The 20,000-nt window shown below is 45.2% G+C and overlaps 1 protein-coding gene across 1 annotated transcript in view; it reads left to right on the forward strand.

The window, feature by feature from the left end:
- Positions 1 to 392: 392 nt before the first annotated feature.
- Positions 393 to 20,000, forward strand: part of LOC311114090 (bone morphogenetic protein 1-like) — a gene marked incomplete at both ends in the record, with an annotated part of 23,630 nt that continues 4,022 nt past the window's right edge. The window contains one exon of the mRNA XM_084189372.1: positions 393 to 510. Coding sequence (XP_084045498.1) covers positions 393 to 510 — 118 coding nt within the window. The remainder of the gene's footprint in view (positions 511 to 20,000) is intronic.

Below are 20,000 nucleotides of genomic sequence, written 5' to 3' on the forward strand. Positions count from 1 at the left end.
TATGTAATTTGTGTATATAACAGTGTGTATTATTTAATGTGTGTATTAAAGCGTGTATATATTTAATGTGTGTATATAACAGTGTGTATATATTTAATGTGTGTATATAACAGTGTGTATATATGTAATGTGTGTATATAACAGTGTGTATATATTTAATGTTGTGTATAACAGTGTGTATATATTTAGTGTGTGTATATAACAGTGTGTATATATTTAATGTGTGTATAAACAGTGTGTATATATTAATGTGTGTATATAACAGTGTGTATATATTTAATGTGTGTATATAACAGTGTGTATATATGTATGTGTGTATATAACAGTGTGTATATATTTAATGTGTGCATATAACAGTGTGTATATATTTAGTGTGTATATGTGTGTTTCAGGCAGTCAAAGAGCGATGTTCAAGCAGGCGATGCGTCACTGGGAGAAACTGACCTGTGTTACCTTCATAGAGAAAACTGAAGAGGAGAGCTACATCGTCTTCACTTACAGACCCTGTGGGTGAGGGGGGGGGAGAGAGGGGGGAGAGTTACAGTCTTCACATACAGACCCTGTGGGTGAGGAGGGGGGAGAGAGGGGGGAGAGTTACAGTCTTCACATACAGACCCTGTGGGTGAGGAGGGGGAGAAGAGGGGGGAGAGTTACAGTCTTCACATACAGACCCTGTGGGTGAGGAAGGGGGGAGAGAGGGGGAGAGTTACAGTCTTCACATACAGACCCTGTGGGTGAGGAGGGGGGAGAGAGGGGGGAGAGTTACAGTCTTCACATACAGACCTGGGGTGAGGAGGGGGGAGAGAGGGGGGAGAGAGGGGGGAGAGTTACAGTCTTCACATACAGACCCTGTGGGTGAGGAGGGGGTAGAGAGGGGGGAGAGTTACAGTCTTCACATACAGACCCTGTGGGTGAGGAGGGGGGGAGAGAGGGGGAGAGTTACAGTCTTCACATACAGACCCTGTGGGTGAGGAGGGGGGAGAGAGGGGGAGAGTTACAGTCTTCACATACAGACCCTGTGGGTGAGGAGGGGGAGAGAGGGGGGAGAGTTACAGTCTTCACATACAGACCCTGTGGGTGAGGAAGGGGGGAGAGAGGGGGGAGAGTTACAGTCTTCACATACAGACCCTGTGGGTGAGGAAAGGGGAGAGAGGAAGAGGGGAGGGATGTGAAGGAGGGAGGAAGAGATAGTAGGATGGTGTTAGGTATTGGCCCATTGTCCCACTCACTTTCTCATTTTGTGTGTGTGGAGAGAGCGAGAGAGAGAGAGAGAGAGAGAGAGAGAGAGAGAGAGAGAGAGAGAGAGAGAGAGAGAGAGAGAGAGAGAGAGAGACAGAGACAGAGAGAGAGAGAGAGAGAGAGAGAGAGAGAGAGAGAGAGAGTGTGAGTGAGTGTGTGTGTGTGAGAGAGAGAGAGAGAGAGAGAGAGAGAGAGAGAGGAGAGAGAGAGAGAGAGAGAGAGAGAGAGAGGAGAGAGAGAGAGAGAGAGAGAGAGAGAGAGAGAGAGAGAGAGAGAGAGAGAGAGAGAGAGAGAGAGAGAGAGAGAGAGAGAGAGAGAGAGAGAGGGGAGAGAGAGAGAGAGAGAGAGAGAGAGAGAGAGAAGAGAGAGAGAGAGAATGTGAGTGAGTGTGTGTGAGAGAGAGTGTTGTGTGTGTGAGTGAACAGAAGGTTCCCTGATGACCAGGTCACAGCAAGAGACGACACGGTCACTCAACAATGGTTCCCTTTCCTTCCTGCTCCCCCCCCCCCCCCACACACCACAGAGCCGTGTCTGAAATCAGTCTTGCCTGCTACTTACTAAATGGAGATGTTTTTGCAGAGCAGGTTTTAGCAGTTTTCCATCTAGCTAAGGGGTTTGTGCAGTATTTCTGAAATGCAAGACGTGTTGTCTTATGTACAGATGCAGGATGTTAATTTGAGCCAGTTAGCTACAGCAGGAAAATAATCCTGCAGCAACAGGAAATGTGAATTATTACGTAGATGGTAATTAATGGTCATTTTTTGTCGGGGTTGCTAAAAAATTTCTTAGGGCAAATCAAGTCTGACATTTTAAAGTGGAAATTACAAACTTTAGAAGCCTTTATAAACCTTTAAATACACGACACGTTAGCATTTCCTGCTATGCAAGAAAGTTCTCAGCAACAAAAGAGTGATCAGATGAAGATCCTCCATCTGCACTGTGGACTAACGGCAGATAGCTTAACGGTTGCAGCGTTGGGCCAGTTAACGGAAGGTCGCTGGTTCGAATACCCAAGCTGACAAAGTGAAAAATCTGCCGATGTGCCCTTGAGCAAGGCACTTATCTCTAATTTGCTCCAGGGGGCGCTGTACTACTATGGCTGACCCTGTAAAACAACACATTACACTGGACCTATCATACTACTAGGCTGACCCTGTAGAACAACACATTACACTGCACCTATCATACTACTATGGCTGACCCTGTAAAACAACACATTACACTGGACCTATCATACTACTATGGCTGACCCTGTAAAACAACACATTACACTGCACCTATCATACTACTATGGCTGACCCTGTAAAACAACACATTACACTGGACCTATCATACTACTATGGCTGACCCTGTAAAATAACACATTACACTGGACCTATCATACTACTATGGCTGACCCTGTAGAACAACACATTACACTGCACCTATCATACTACTATGGCTGACCCTATAAAACAAACACATTACACTGCATCCTATCATACTACTATGGCTGACCCTGTAGAACAACACATTACACTGGACCTATCATACTACTATGGCTGACCCTGTAAAACAACACATTACACTGGACCTATCATACTACTATGGCTGACCCTGTAAAACAACACATTACACTGGACCTATCATACTACTATGGCTGACCCTGTAAAACAACACATTACACTGCACTTCATACTACTATGGCTGACCCTGTAAAACACCACATTACACTGGACCTATCATACTACTATGGCTGACCCTATAAAACAACACATTACACTGGAGCTATCATACTACTATGGCTGACCCTGTAAAACAACACATTACACTGGACCTATCATACTACTATGGCTGACCCTGTAAAACACCACATTACACTGGACCTATCATACTACTATGGCTGACCCTATAAAACAACACATTACACTGGACCTATCATACTACTATGGCTGGCCCTATAAAACAACACATTACACTGCACCTATCATACTACATGGCTGACCCTATAAAACAACACATTACACTGGACCTATCATACTACTATGGCTGACCTGTAAAACAACACATTACACTGCACCTATCATACTACTATGACTGACCCTATAAAACAACACATTACACTGCACCTATCATACTACTATGACTGACCCTGTAAAACAACACATTACACTGGACCTATCATACTACTATGGCTGACCCTGTAAAACAACACATTACACTGCACCTATCATACTACTATGGCTGACCCTGTAAAACAACACATTACACTGCACCTATCATACTACTATGGCTGACCCTGTAAAACAACACATTACACTGGACCCTATCATACTACTATGGCTGACCCTGTAAAACAACACATTACACTGGACCTATCATACTACTATGGCTGACCCTGTAAAACAACACATTACACTGCACCTATCATACTACTATGGCTGACCCTGTAGAACAACACATTACACTGCACCTATCATACTACTATGGCTGACCCTGTAAAACAACACATTACACTGCACCTATCATACTACTATGGCTGACCCTGTAAAACAACACATTACACTGCACCTATCATACTACTATGGCTGACCCTGTAAAACAACACATTACACTGGACTATCATACTACTATGGCTGACCCTGTAAAACAACACATTACACTGCACCTATCATACTACTATGGCTGACCCTGTAGAACAACACATTACACTGCACCTATCATACTACTATGGCTGACCCTGTAAAACAACACATTACACTGCACCTATCATACTACTATGGCTGACCCTGTAAAACAACACATTACACTGCACCTATCATACTACTATGGCTGACCCTGTAAAACAACACATTACACTGGACCTATCATACTACTATGGCTGACCCTGTAAAACAACCATTACACTGCACCTATCATAATACTATGGCTGACCCTGTAAAACAACACATTACACTGGACCTATCATACTACTTTGGCTGACCCTGTAAAACAACACATTACACTGGACCTATCATACTACCATGGCTGACCCTGTAAAACAACACATTACACTGGACCTACCATACTACTATGGCTGACCCTATGGACCTATCATTACATTTACATTTACATTTTAGTCATTTAGCAGACGCTCTTAACCAGAGCGACTTACAGGAGCAATTAGGGTTAAGTGCCTTGCTCAAGGGCACATTAACGTCATTTAGCAGACGCTCTTAGCCAGAGCGACTCACAAATTGGTGCGTTCACCCTATAGCCAGTGGGATAACCACTTTACAATTTGGGGGGGGGGGGGGGGGGTTAGAAGGAATACTTTAGCCTATCCCAGGTATTCCTTAAAGAGGTGGGGTTTCAAATGTCTCCGGAAGGTGGTGAGTGACTCCGCTGTCCTGGCGTCGTGAGGGAGCTTGTTCCACCATTGGGGTGCCAGAGCAGCGAACAGTTTTGACTGGGCTGAGGGGGAGCTGTGCTTCCGCAGAGGAAGGGGAGCCAGCAGGCCAGAGGTGGATGAACGCAATGTCCTCGTTTGGGTGTAGGGACTGATCAGAGCCTGAAGGTACAGGGGTGCCGTTCCCCTCACTGCTCCAAAGGCAAGCACCATGGTCTTGTAGCGGATGCGAGCTTCAATTGGAAGCCAGTGGAGTGTGCGGAGGAGGGGGGTGACGTGAGAGAACTTGGGAAGGTTGAACACCAGACGGGCTGCGGCATTCTGGATGAGTTGTAGGGGTTTAATGGCACAGGCAGGGAGCCCAGCCAACAGCGAGTTGCAGTAGTCCAGACGGGAGATGACAAGTGCCTGGACCAGGACCTGCGCCGCTTCCTGTGTAAGGCAGGGTCGCACTCTCCGAATGTTGTAGAGCATGAACCTGCAGGAGCGGGTCACCGCCTTGATGTTGGCGGAGAACGACAGGGTGTTGTCCAGGGTCACGCCTAGGCTCTTCGCACTCTGGGAGGAGGACACAGCGGAGTTGTCTACCGTGATGGCGAGATCATGGAACGGGCAGTCCTTCCCGGGGAGGAAGAGCAGCTCCGTCTTGCCAGGGTTCAGCTTGAGGTGGTGATCCGTCATCCATACTGATATGTCTGCCAGACATGCAGAGATGCGATTCGCCACCTGGTGATCAGAAGGGGGAAAGGAGAAGATTAGTTGTGTATCGTCAGCGTAGCAATGATAGGAAAGGCCATGTGAGGATATGACAGAGCCAAGTGACTTGGTGTATAGGGAGAAAAGGAGAGGGCCCAAAACCGATCCCTGGGGGACACCAGTGGTGAGAGCACGTGGTGCGGAGACAGCTTCCCGCCACGCCACTTGGTAGGAGCGACCGGTCAGGTAGGACGCAATCCAGGAGTGAGCCGCGCCGGAGATGCCCATTTCGGAGAGGGTGGAGAGGAGGATCTGATGGTTGACAGTATCAAAGGCAGCAGACAGATCTAGAAGGACAAGAGCAGAGGAGAGAGAGTTAGCTTTAGCAGTGCGGAGAGTCTCTGTGACACAGAGAAGAGCAGTCTCAGTTGAATGACCAGTCCTGAAACCTGATTGGTTTGGATCAAGAAGGTCATTCTGAGAGAGATAGCAAGAGAGTTGGCTAAAGACGGCACGCTCAATAGTTTTGGAAAGAAAAGAAAGAAGGGATACTGGTCTGTAGTTGTTGACATCAGTGGGGTCGAGTGTTGGTTTTTTGAGAAGGGGAGTAACTCTCGCTCTCTTGAAGACGGAAGGGACATGGCCAGCGGTCAAGGATGAGTTGATCAGCGAGGTGAGGTAGGGGGAGAAGGTCACCGGAGATGGTCTGGAGAAGGGAGGAGGGGATGGGGTCAAGCGGGCAGGTTGTTGGGCGGCCTGCAGTCACAAGTCGCAGGATCTTATCTGGAGAGAGAGGGGAGAAAGAAGTCAAAGCATAGGGTAGGGCAGTGTGAGCAGGACCAGCAGTGTCATTAGGCTTAACAAACAAGGATCGGATGTCGTCAACCTTCTTTTCAAAGTGGTTGACGAAGTCATCCACAGAGAGAGAGGAGGGGGGGAGGGGGGGGGGAGGATTCAGGAGGGAGGAAAATGTGGCAAAGAGCTTCCTAGGGTTAGAGGCAGATTCTTGGAATTTAGAGTGGTAGAAGGTGGCCTTAGCAGCAGAAACAGATGAAGAAAATGTAGAGAGGAGGGAGTGAAAAGATGCCAGGTCGGCAGGGAATTTAGTTTTCTTCCATTTCCGCTCCGCTGCCCGGAGCTCTGTTCTGTGAGCTCGCAATGAGTCATCAAGCCACGGAGCTGGAGGGGAGGACCGAGCCGGCCGTGAGGATAGGGGACACAGAGAGTCAAAGGATGCAGAAAGGGAGGAGAGGAGGGTTGAGGAGGCAGAATCAGGAGATTGGAGGGAGAAGGATTGAGCAGAGGGAAGAGATGATAGGATGGAAGAGGAGAGAGTAGTGGGAGAGAGAGAGCGAAGGTTGCGGCGGCGCATTACCATCTGTGTAGGGGCAGAGTGAGTAGTGTGGGAGGAGAGTGAGAGAGAAAAGGAAACAAAGTAGTGGTCGGAGACTTGGAGGGGAGTTGCAGTGAGATTAGTAGAGGAGCAGCATCTAGTGAAGATGAGGTCAAGCGTATTGCCTGCCTTGTGAGTAGGGGGGGACGGTGAGAGGGTGAGGTCAAAAGAGGAGAGGAGTGGAAAGAAGGAGGCAGAGAGAAATGAGTCAAATGTGGACATAGGGAGGTTGAAATCCCCCAAAACTGTGAGGGGTGAGCCATCCTCAGGGAAGGAACTTATCAAGGCGTCAAGCTCATTGATGAACTCTCCAAGGGAACCTGGAGGGCGATAGATGACAAGGATATTAAGCTTAAATGGGCTAGTGACTGTGACAGCATGGAATTCAAATGAGGAGATAGACAGATGGGTTAGGGGAAAAATTGAGAATGTCCACTTGGGAGAGATGAGGATTCCTGTACCACCACCCCTCTGACCAGATGCTCTCGGGGTATGCGAGAACACATGGTCAGACGAGGAGAGAGCAGTAGGAGTAGCGGTGTTTTCAGTGGTGATCCATGTTTCCGTCAGCGCCAGGAAGTCGAGGGACTGGAGGTTGGCATAGGCTGGGATGAAGTCAGCTTTGTTGGCAGCAGAACGGCAGTTCCAGAGGCTGCCTGCGACCTGGAACTCCACGTGGGTGGTGCGTGCAGGGACCACCAAATTGGAGAGGCAGCAGCCACGCGGTGTGGTGCGTTTGTGTAGCCTGTGCAGAGAGGAGAGAACAGGGATAGGCAGAGGCATAGTTGACAGGCTGTAGCAAATGGCTACAAAAATGCAGAGGAGATCGGAATGAAATGGGCTAAGCATCTGGGAGTGGAGAGAGCAGGGCCTCCCTCACCAAATCTTCTAGCTCGGAAACTAAAATTGTTTCACTGAACCACCCGAACAAAAACTCTCCCAACTTCCGCCTTTGGAAATCAGAATTGTTGTGAACCACAGCGGTTCAATGTTTAAAGGAGTAGACTCAACCCACTTTGTTCAGCTAGCCTACTATGACTCCATAGCCAACTAGCAGACTAGCATCCAATAACAATAACACACCGTTTAGCGCCAACACTTGGTCACAACAAACCACCAATATTGTGATATCACACTAAACAGATCATTCGTGTCTGTGTCAAGTTCCTTATATGACGCAGCAATGATTAGACGTTGGCTAGCTAGGACAAGTAAATTGTGGTTAGCTACTACAGTACAGCCAAATGGTCATGTTGGGTAGCTAGCAATGGCCACTGTGTCGACTCTGTTTGAAGAACGGCTAGCTAGCTAGCTTCGTGCTACAGCTGGCACGGCCGAGGACACTGCCAAGACACAGTAACTACCCAAAACAACCCACGAAGCCTAGCTATGACGCCGTAGCCAACCTGCAAGCTAGCATCCATTAACACACAACTTAGCATCAACACCTGGCCACAACAAACTGCCAAGAGTGTGTCAGCACACCAAACAGACAATTCAAGTCCGTGTCGAGTTCCCTTCACAACGCAGCAAAAAAAAAAAATAATAATAATAATAATAATAATAATTAAACGTTGGAACCAGCTCTCCAGCGTTGCTAATCGTTACCAATAGCTACCCGCTAGCTAGCTAGCCTCGTGCCTCGATACTAGTCCACAATTACCTATGGAAAGCTACTACAACCACAATACTAACCTACAATAAATTCAATACCTAACTACAGCTAGCTACCTACCTACGATCTAATACATGGTTAAGCAAAAGTTAAACGTTGGGTAGGAGTACATTACCGTTGGAACCAGCTCTCCAGCGTTGCTAATCGTTACCAATAGCTACCCGCTAGCTAGCTAGCCTCATGCCTCGAAACTAACCCACAAATTACCCACGGAAAGCTACAATAACAACAATAATACTAACCTACAATAAATACAATACCTAACTACAGCTAACTACCTACCTACGATCTAATACATGGTTAAGCTTTACTCAACACTACACTACACTACATGTAGCTCATACTACTATGACTGACCCTGTAGAACAACACATTACACTGGACCTATCATACTACTATGGCTGACCCTGTATAACAACACATTACACTGGACCTATCATACTACTATGGCTGACCCTATAAAACAACACATTACACTGGACCTATCATACTACTATGGCTGACCCTGTAAAACAACACATTACACTGGACCTACCATACTACTATGGCTGACCCTATGGACCTATCATACTACTATGACTGACCCTGTAGAACAACACATTACACTGGACCTATCATACTACTATGGCTGACCCTGTATAACAACACATTACACTGGACCTATCATACTACTATGGCTGACCCTGTAAAACAACACATTACACTGGACCTGTCATACTACTATGACTGACCCTGTAAAACAACACACTGGACCTGTCATACTACTATGGCTGACCCTGTAAAACAACACATTACACTGGACCTATCATACTACTATGGCTGACCCTGTAAAACAACACATTACACTGGACCTACCATACTACTATGGCTGACCCTATGGACCTATCATACTACTATGACTGACCCTGTAGAACAACACATTACACTGGACCTATCATACTACTATGGCTGACCCTGTATAACAACACATTACACTGGACCTATCATACTACTATGGCTGACCCTGTGGAACAACACATTACACTGCACCTATCATACTACTATGGCTGACCCTGTAAAACAACACATTACACTGGACCTATCATACTACTATGGCTGACCCTGTAGAACAACACATTACACTGGACCTATCTTACTACTATGGCTGACCCTGTAGAACAACACATTACACTGCACCTATCATACTACTATGGCTGACCCTGTAGAACAACACATTATACTGGACCTATCATACTACTATGGCTGACCCTGTAGAACAACACACTGGACCTATCATACTACTATGGCTGACCCTGTAAAACAACACATTACACTGGACCTATCATACTACTATGGCTGACCCTGTAGAACAACACACTGGACCTATCATACTACTATGGCTGACCCTGTAAAACAACACATTACACTGGACCTATCATACTACTATGGCTGACCCTGTAAAACAACACATTACACTGGACCTATCATACTACTATGGCTGACCCTGTAAAACAACACATTACACTGCACCTATCATACTACTATGGCTGACCCTGTAAAACAACAAATTACACTAGACCTATCATACTACTATGGCTGACCCTGTAAAACAACACATTACACTGGACCTATCATACTACTATGGCTGACCCTGTAAAACAACACATTACACTGCACCTATCATACTACTATGGCTGACCCTGTAGAACAACACATTACACTGGACCTATCATACTACTATGGCTGACCCTGTAGAACAACACATTACACTGCACCTATCATACTACTATGGCTGACCCTGTAAAACAACACATTACACTGCACCTATCATACTACTATGGCTGACCCTGTAAAACAACACATTACACTGCACCTATCATACTACTATGGCTGACCCTGTAGAACAACACATTACACTGCACCTATCATACTACTATGGCTGACCCTGTAAAACAACACATTACACTGGACCTATCATACTACTATGGCTGACCCTGTAGAACAACACATTACACTGGACCTATCATACTACTATGGCTGACCCTGTAAAACAACACATTACACTGGACCTATCATACTACTATGGCTGACCCTGTAGAACAACACATTACACTGGACCTATCATACTACTATGGCTGACCCTGTAAAACAACACATTACACTGCACCTATCATACTACTATGGCTGACCCTGTAAAACAACACATTACACTGGACCTATCATACTACTATGGCTGACCCTGTAAAACAACACATTACACTGGACCTATCATACTACTATGGCTGACCCTGTAAAACAACACATTACACTGGACCTATCATACTACTATGGCTGACCCTGTAAAACAACACATTACACTGCACCTTATCAGCTGTTGTCAAACACACGTGAGTCTGAAAAGAGGATCTTCAGTGTGCAGCGAATTCTACTAGATGAGAAGTGGAAATGAGTCTGACATCCTGCCATTTAAAGTTACACACACACACACACACACACACACACACACACACACACACACACACACACACACACACACACACACACACACACACACACACACACACACACACACACACACACACACACACGCTGTAGGTTGTTGTGTGGTTGTCTTGTGGTTGTTTTGTTGTTGTTGTTGTGTTGTTCTTGTGGTTGTTGTGTGGCTGTAGGTTGTTGTGTGGTTGTTGTGTGGTTGTAGGTTGTTGTGTGGTTGTTATGTGGTTGTTATGTGGTTGTTGTGTGGCAGTATGTTGTTATGTGGTTGTTTTATGGCTGTAGGTTGTTGTGTGGTTGTTATGTGGTTGTTGTGTGGCAGTATGTTGTTATGTGGTTGTTTTGTGGCTGTAGGTTGTTGTGTGGTTGTTATGTGGTTGTTATGTGGTTGTTGTGTGGCAGTATGTTGTTGTGTGGTTGTTTTGTTGTTGTTGTTGTGTTGTTCTTGTGGTTGTTGTGTGGCTGTAGGTTGTTGTGTGGTTGTTATGTGGTTGTTTTGTGGCTGTAGGTCAGGGGTTTCAAACAAATGTTCCCTGTGGGCCGCATTCGGTCTTCACCGAGGTCCGGAGAGCCGCACTTCAAATTGATTCGATGACTTTTAGCAGGCTGGACAGAGTGAAGAGACTACAAACATCTGTCCATTATAATATTTACACAAGTTTCAATTTTGTTTTAGTCATTTAGCAGATTATCTTATCCAGAGAGACCCCCCGCAGGGCCAGATTGAATCGGCTTGGGGCTGGAGTTACAGTGTTTGGTTGATGTGTGGTTGTTTTGAGGTTGTAGGTTGTTACAGTGTATGGTTGATGTGTGGTTGTTTTGAGGTTGTAGGTTGTATGGTTGATGTGTGGTTGTTTTGAGGTTGTAGGTTGTTACAGTGTTTGGTTGATGTGTGGTTGTTTTGAGGTTGTAGGTTGTTACAGTGTTTGGTTGATGTGTGGTTGTTTTGAGGTTGTAGGTTGTTACAGTGTTTGGTTGATGTGTGGTTGTTTTGAGGTTGTAGGTTGTTACAGTGTATGGTTGATGTGTGGTTGTTTTGAGGTTGTAGGTTGTATGGTTGATGTGTGGTTGTTTTGAGGTTAGTCTCGTTGGTTTGGAGTTCCTTCCTGGTCTTGGAGTAGGGGTGGTGATGCGAGCATGTCTCCTGATCTCTGATTGGTTGACAAATTACAGATTAGGAGCTGTAATCTTGAGTATAAATAAACCTCAAGTGTGTTTGTGTGTGTGTGTGTGCGCACACCTGTGTGTGTTTGTGAGGCGTAGGGTTCCTTCTGGAGAGAGAAGGGCTGTGTGTCTGTGAGGCGTACGGTTCCTTCTAGAGAGAGAAGGGCTGTGTGTCTGTGAGGCGTAGGGTTCCTTCTAGAGAGAGAAGGGCTGTGTGTCTGTGAGGCGTAGGGTTCCTTCTAGAGAGAGAAGGGCTGTGTGTCTGTGAGGCGTAGGGTTCCTTCTAGAGAGAGAAGGGCTGTGTGTCTGTGAGGCGTAGGGTTCCTTCTAGAGAGAGAAGGGCTGTGTGTCTGTGAGGCGTAGGGTTCCTTCTAGAGAGAGAAGGGCTGTGTGTCTGTGAGGCGTAGGGTTCCTTCTAGAGAGAGAAGGGCTGTGTGTCTGTGAGGCGTAGGGTTCCTTCTAGAGAGAGAAGGGCTGTGTGTCTGTGAGGCGTAGGGTTCCTTCTAGAGAGAGAAGGGCTGTGTGTCTGTGAGGCGTAGGGTTCCTTCTAGAGAGAGAAGGGCTGTGTGTCTGTGAGGCGTAGGGTTCCTTCTAGAGAGAGAAGGGCTGTGTGTCTGTGAGGCGTAGGGTTCCTTCTAGAGAGAGAAGGGCTGTGTGTCTGTGAGGCGTAGGGTTCCTTCTGGAGAGAGAAGGGCTGTGTGTCTGTGAGGCGTAGGGTTCCTTCTAGAGAGAGAAGGGCTGTGTGTCTGTGAGGCGTAGGGTTCCTTCTAGAGAGAGAAGGGCTGTGTGTCTGTGAGGCGTAGGGTTCCTTCTAGAGAGAGAAGGGCTGTGTGTCTGTGAGGCGTAGGGTTCCTTCTGGAGAGAGAAGGGCTGTGTGTCTGTGAGGCGTAGGGGTCCTTCTAGAGAGAGAAGGGCTGTGTGTCTGTGAGGCGTAGGGTTCCTTCTAGAGAGAGAAGGGCTGTGTGTCTGTGAGGCGTAGGGTTCCTTCTAGAGAGAGAAGGGCTGTGTGTCTGTGAGGCGTAGGGTTCCTTCTAGAGAGAGAAGGGCTGTGTGTCTGTGAGGCGTAGGGTTCCTTCTAGAGAGAGAAGGGCTGTGTGTCTGTGAGGCGTAGGGTTCCTTCTAGAGAGAGAAGGGCTGTGTGTCTGTGAGGCGTAGGGTTCCTTCTAGAGAGAGAAGGGCTGTGTGTCTGTGAGGCGTAGGGTTCCTTCTAGAGAGAGAAGGGCTGTGTGTCTGTGAGGCGTAGGGGTCCTTCTAGAGAGAGAAGGGCTGTGTGTCTGTGAGGCGTAGGGGTCCTTCTAGAGAGAGAAGGGCTGTGTGTCTGTGAGGCGTAGGGTTCCTTCTAGAGAGAGAAGGGCTGTGTGTCTGTGAGGCGTAGGGTTCCTTCTAGAGAGAGAAGGGCTGTGTGTCTGTGAGGCGTAGGGTTCCTTCTAGAGAGAGAAGGGCTGTGTGTCTGTGAGGCGTAGGGTTCCTTCTAGAGAGAGAAGGGCTGTGTGTCTGTGAGGCGTAGGGTTCCTTCTGGAGAGAGAAGGGCTGTGTGTCTGTGAGGCGTAGGGGTCCTTCTGGAGAGAGAAGGGCTGTGTGTCTGTGAGGCGTAGGGTTCCTTCTAGAGAGAGAAGGGCTGTGTGTCTGTGAGGCGTAGGGTTCCTTCTAGAGAGAGAAGGGCTGTGTGTCTGTGAGGCGTAGGGTTCCTTCTAGAGAGAGAAGGGCTGTGTGTCTGTGAGGCGTAGGGTTCCTTCTAGAGAGAGAAGGGCTGTGTGTCTGTGAGGCGTAGGGTTCCTTCTAGAGAGAGAAGGGCTGTGTGTCTGTGAGGCGTAGGGTTCCTTCTGGAGAGAGAAGGGCTGTGTGTCTGTGAGGCGTAGGGTTCCTTCTAGAGAGAGAAGGGCTGTGTGTCTGTGAGGCGTAGGGTTCCTTCTAGAGAGAGAAGGGCTGTGTGTCTGTGAGGCGTAGGGTTCCTTCTAGAGAGAGAAGGGCTGTGTGTCTGTGAGGCGTAGGGTTCCTTCTAGAGAGAGAAGGGCTGTGTGTCTGTGAGGCGTAGGGTTCCTTCTAGAGAGAGAAGGGCTGTGTGTCTGTGAGGCGTAGGGTTCCTTCTGGAGAGAGAAGGGCTGTGTGTCTGTGAGGCGTAGGGTTCCTTCTAGAGAGAGAAGGGCTGTGTGTCTGTGAGGCGTAGGGTTCCTTCTAGAGAGAGAAGGGCTGTGTGTCTGTGAGGCGTAGGGTTCCTTCTAGAGAGAGAAGGGCTGTGTGTCTGTGAGGCGTAGGGTTCCTTCTAGAGAGAGAAGGGCTGTGTGTCTGTGAGGCGTAGGGTTCCTTCTAGAGAGAGAAGGGCTGTGTGTCTGTGAGGCGTAGGGTTCCTTCTGGAGAGAGAAGGGCTGTGTGTCTGTGAGGCGTAGGGTTCCTTCTAGAGAGAGAAGGGCTGTGTGTCTGTGAGGCGTAGGGTTCCTTCTGGAGAGAGAAGGGCTGTGTGTCTGTGAGGCGTAGGGTTCCTTCTAGAGAGAGAAGGGCTGTGTGTCTGTGAGGCGTAGGGTTCCTTCTAGAGAGAGAAGGGCTGTGTGTCTGTGAGGCGTAGGGTTCCTTCTGGAGAGAGAAGGGCTGTGTGTCTGTGAGGCGTAGGGTTCCTTCTAGAGAGAGAAGGGCTGTGTGTCTGTGAGGCGTAGGGTTCCTTCTAGAGAGAGAAGGGCTGTGTGTCTGTGAGGCGTAGGGTTCCTTCTAGAGAGAGAAGGGCTGTGTGTCTGTGAGGCGTAGGGTTCCTTCTAGAGAGAGAAGGGCTGTGTGTCTGTGAGGCGTAGGGTTCCTTCTGGAGAGAGAAGGGCTGTGTGTCTGTGAGGCGTAGGGTTCCTTCTAGAGAGAGAAGGGCTGTGTGTCTGTGAGGCGTAGGGTTCCTTCTAGAGAGAGAAGGGCTGTGTGTCTGTGAGGCGTAGGGTTCCTACTAGAGAGAGAAGGGCTGTGTGTCTGTGCCTGCGTCCATGCGTTTATTAGGTGTGTATGTGTGACCGGCCCCATCTCTTTAAGGATTCACACGGCGAGGCCATGTGCTAAACAATGTGAGGACTACGGTAGTGCACAACCAAAGACTGGTTTATATACTACGTCTGTAGACAGTTGTCGCAGTGACTGTCGTGAACATTCAGTTGTCGTCCGACATCAAACTTCTCGTTGAAAAAGTATGAACACAAAAAAAACGACAGGCTTCATGTCAATAGCATAACTGGTGCATTTTAACACCTGTAAACCCATCCGTTTAAAAAATGAATTTAGTATACAGTGCTGCTTGAAAGTATGTGAACCCCTTGTGCAATTACAGATTTTTTTCAGTTTTTTACCATATGTTGGTGTAGAGGAAATCATAACAGGTTTATATATACCAATACCATATGTTGGTGTAGAGGAAATCATAACAGGTTTATATATACCAATACCATACGTTGGTGTAGAGGAAATCATAACAGGTTTATATATACCAATACCATATGTTGGTGTAGAGGAAATCATAACAGGTTTATAAATACCAATACCATACGTTGGTGTAGAGGAAATCATAACAGGTTTATATATACCAATACCATATGTTGGTGTAGAGGAAATCATAACAGGTTTATATATACCAATACCATATGTTGGTGTAGAGGAAATCATAACAGGTTTATATATACCAATACCATATGTTGGTGTAGAGGAAATCATAACAGGTTTATATATACCAATACCATATGTTGGTGTAGAGGAAATCATAACAGGTTTATATATACCAATACCATATGTTGGTGTAGAGGAAATCATAACAGGTTTATATATACCAATACCATATGTTGGTGTAGAGGAAATCATAACAGGTTTATATATACCAATACCATACGTTGGTGTAGAGGAAATCATAACAGGTTTATATATACCAATACCATATGTTGGTGTAGAGGAAATCATAACAGGTTTATATATACCAATACCATATGTTGGTGTAGAGGAAATCATAACAGGTTTATATATACCAATACCATACGTTGGTGTAGAGGAAATCATAACAGGTTTATATATACCAATACCATACGTTGGTGTAGAGGAAATCATAACAGGTTTATATATACCAATACCATACGTTGGTGTAGAGGAAATCATAACAGGTTTATATATACCAATACCATACGTTGGTGTAGAGGAAATCATAACAGGTTTATATATACCAATACCATATGTTGGTGTAGAGGAAATCATAACAGGTTTATATATACCAATACCATATGTTGGTGTAGAGGAAATCATAACAGGTTTATATATACCAATACCATACGTTGGTGTAGAGGAAATCATAACAGGTTTATATATACCAATACCATATGTTGGTGTAGAGGAAATCATAACAGGTTTATATTTACCAATACCATATGTTGGTGTAGAGGAAATCATAACAGGTTTATATATACCAATACCATACGTTGGTGTAGAGGAAATCATAACAGGTTTATATATACCAATACCATATGTTGGTGTAGAGGAAATCATAACAGGTTTATATATACCAATACCATATGTTGGTGTAGAGGAAATCATAACAGGTTTATATATACCAATACCATATGTTGGTGTAGAGGAAATCATAACAGGTTTATATATACCAATACCATACGTTGGTGTAGAGGAAATCATAACAGGTTTATATATACCAATACCATATGTTGGTGTAGAGGAAATCATAACAGGTTTATATATACCAATACCATATGTTGGTGTAGAGGAAATCATAACAGGTTTATATATACCAATACCATATGTTGGTGTAGAGGAAATCATAACAGGTTTATATATACCAATACCATACGTTGGTGTAGAGGAAATCATAACAGGTTTATATATACCAATACCATATGTTGGTGTAGAGGAAATCATAACAGGTTTATATATACCAATACCATACGTTGGTGTAGAGGAAATCATAACAGGTTTATATATACCAATACCATATGTTGGTGTAGAGGAAATCATAACAGGTTTATATATACCAATACCATACGTTGGTGTAGAGGAAATCATAACAGGTTTATATATACCAATACCATATGTTGGTGTAGAGGAAATCATAACAGGTTTATATATACCAATACCATATGTTGGTGTAGAGGAAATCATAACAGGTTTATATATACCAATACCATATGTTGGTGTAGAGGAAATCATAACAGGTTTATATATACCAATACCATACGTTGGTGTAGAGGAAATCATAACAGGTTTATATATACCAATACCATATGTTGGTGTAGAGGAAATCATAACAGGTTTATATATACCAATACCATATGTTGGTGTAGAGGAAATCATAACAGGTTTATATATACCAATACCATATGTTGGTGTAGAGGAAATCATAACAGGTTTATATATACCAATACCATACGTTGGTGTAGAGGAAATCATAACAGGTTTATATATACCAATACCATATGTTGGTGTAGAGGAAATCATAACAGGTTTATATATACCAATACCATACGTTGGTGTAGAGGAAATCATAACAGGTTTATATATACCAATACCATATGTTGGTGTAGAGGAAATCATAACAGGTTTATATATACCAATACCATATGTTGGTGTAGAGGAAATCATAACAGGTTTATATATACCAATACCATACGTTGGTGTAGAGGAAATCATGCGTGTAGTAGAAACACTTTGTGCCGGTGCAGAAATAAGTGAACCCCAAGTTGCATTGGTTGAATCAAGTAGGGAAGTTAGAATCAGCTGGGTAAATAATTAGCTACGAAATGAACCAATCAAAGGAGAGATCGTTAGGAAAGAGTTTGGGGCGGGACTCTGATAAATAGAGATAAGAAACCTGGTCAGTTTGGTGTTACCCATCCAGGTGAATGCAAAGCCACACCATGCCGAGAGGAGAGGAGATCTCAGAGGACATCAGGACGAGGGTAGTGAGAGCACATCAGTCTGGGGATCTCAGAGGACATCAGGACGAGGGTAGTGAGAGGACATCAGGACGACGGTAGTGAGAGGACATCAGTCTGGGGGAAGGCTATAAAATCATCTCAAAAAAGATTTGAGCTCCATCAAGTCCACTGTGAGGCAAATCATTTACAAACGGAGAGCATTTAACATGACAGCAACTCGGCCTAGAAGTGGACGCCCCTTCCAAAATATCCCGAAGAGCCACAAGAACAATAATAAATCAGGTAAAAGCCAACCTAAACATAACATCTAGAGATTTGCAGACCTCCCTTTGCTGCATCTCAGATAACTGTTCATGCTTCAACAATAAGAAGAACACTGAATGGAAATGCCATTCATGGGAGGGTTGCTAGGAAGAAGCCTCTGCTGTCAAAAAAGAACCAAACTGCCCGTCTGAACTTTGCCACAGACCACCTGGACAAACCTGAAGGTTTCTGGAAGTCGGACCGATGAGTCCAAAATGCCCGTCTGAACTTTGCCAGAGACCACCTGGACAAACCTGAAGGTTTCTGGAAGTCCATTCTCTGGACCGATGAGTCCAAAATTGACTTTTTTGGTCACAATCAACACTGCTATGTTTGGCAAAACCCCAACAATGCCTACCACCAAAATAACCTTATGGTGGGAATGTCAAGATCTGGGGCTGATTTTCCTCCTCTGGACCTGGACGACTCCACATCATTAAAGGAACCATGACGACTGAATTCTGAGGTATACCGGGAGATTCTTGAACAGAACGTCAGGCTATCAGTCAAGGAGCTAAAGCTGGGCCGAAAATGGCTCTTCAAACAAGACAACGACCCAAAGCATTCAAGCAAATCTACCAAAGAATGGCTCAGGAGAAAGAAGATTTGTGTTTTGGATTGGCCAAGTCAAAGTCCTGACCTAAATCCAATCGAGATGCTGTGGCAGGACCTGAAGCGGGCAGTTCATGCCAGACACCCCTCAAACCTCACTCAATTGGCTGAGTTCTGTAAGGAGGAGTGGGCAAAAATCTCTAAACAGATGTCAGAGACTGATTACTGGCTATAGGACACGTTTAGTCCAAATTATCGCTGCTAATGGATGTGCCACAAGCTATTGACTGAAGGACGTCACATATTTTTTCACATATCAAATCTAAGTTTCTGTTAAATAAACCACTTTTGTTAAATAAACTATGAAAATATATCATATTTTTTTGTTTCTGTCATTTACTTGCAATGTCTTTATTATGAATTGGGGTTTAGATAAGGATTTTATAGCAAGATAATGACCAGCCCAGTAGGGTTCACATGCTTTCAAGCAGCACTGTATGTCAATCTAGCAAACCAGGCAACTAAAAGCAACTTTCTAAACAATGTTTTTGGTTCGTTTCTAGCTTGTTAGAAGGTGTAAACAGTACAGTGAAAAGGTTACTTGCATAGTGGAGTCTTTTGTTTATACATGTAGCTAGCTAGCTAAACAATTAACCATAATCCCAACTCATACCATTACTACCTTGCATGAATCTACAGGTAGCTAAAGCTAACTAACTAGCTAGGTTCAATGTTAGCTAGCTAGCTAACATTAGCCTATAACTAGCAATGCGAATGGCTCTGAGATACGAATAACATTACTGCACAGATCATACACGTAACGCTAGCTAGCTAACAGTACGCTTTAACTTGCAATGAAAATGACTTTCTGACAAGATTAGAAACGTATACTATCTCAAAATATAGCTAGCTAGACTCTCTTACCCGTGTGCATGGATGAACGCTCCTCCCACTCTGTCACAGATGCCATGGTTGCCCTTAGTTTGAAGATGTAATCCGGAGTCAGGTGTTTTATACAACAGCCTTCTGTGTGTTCTCTTTTCAGCTCCCTCTGCATTTGTAATCAAACACCTGAATTTTCTCCATCTCCTTAGCTATCATACTCTGCTTCCACCGGGCATTCCACTGATTTCAAAACTCGGTCCTCCAGAAAGTGGAGAGCCTTAGCAACATTTGTGAAGTTCTTCGTGATATCTTTCAAAAAAGCTGCTTTATAAAGGATTACCTACACATCCTGCCCTTCGA

This window comes from Coregonus lavaretus (assembly GCF_964263955.1).
Source record: "Coregonus lavaretus genome assembly, contig: HAP1_SCAFFOLD_7819, whole genome shotgun sequence".
In the NCBI taxonomy this organism is placed as follows: Eukaryota; Metazoa; Chordata; class Actinopteri; order Salmoniformes; family Salmonidae; genus Coregonus; species Coregonus lavaretus.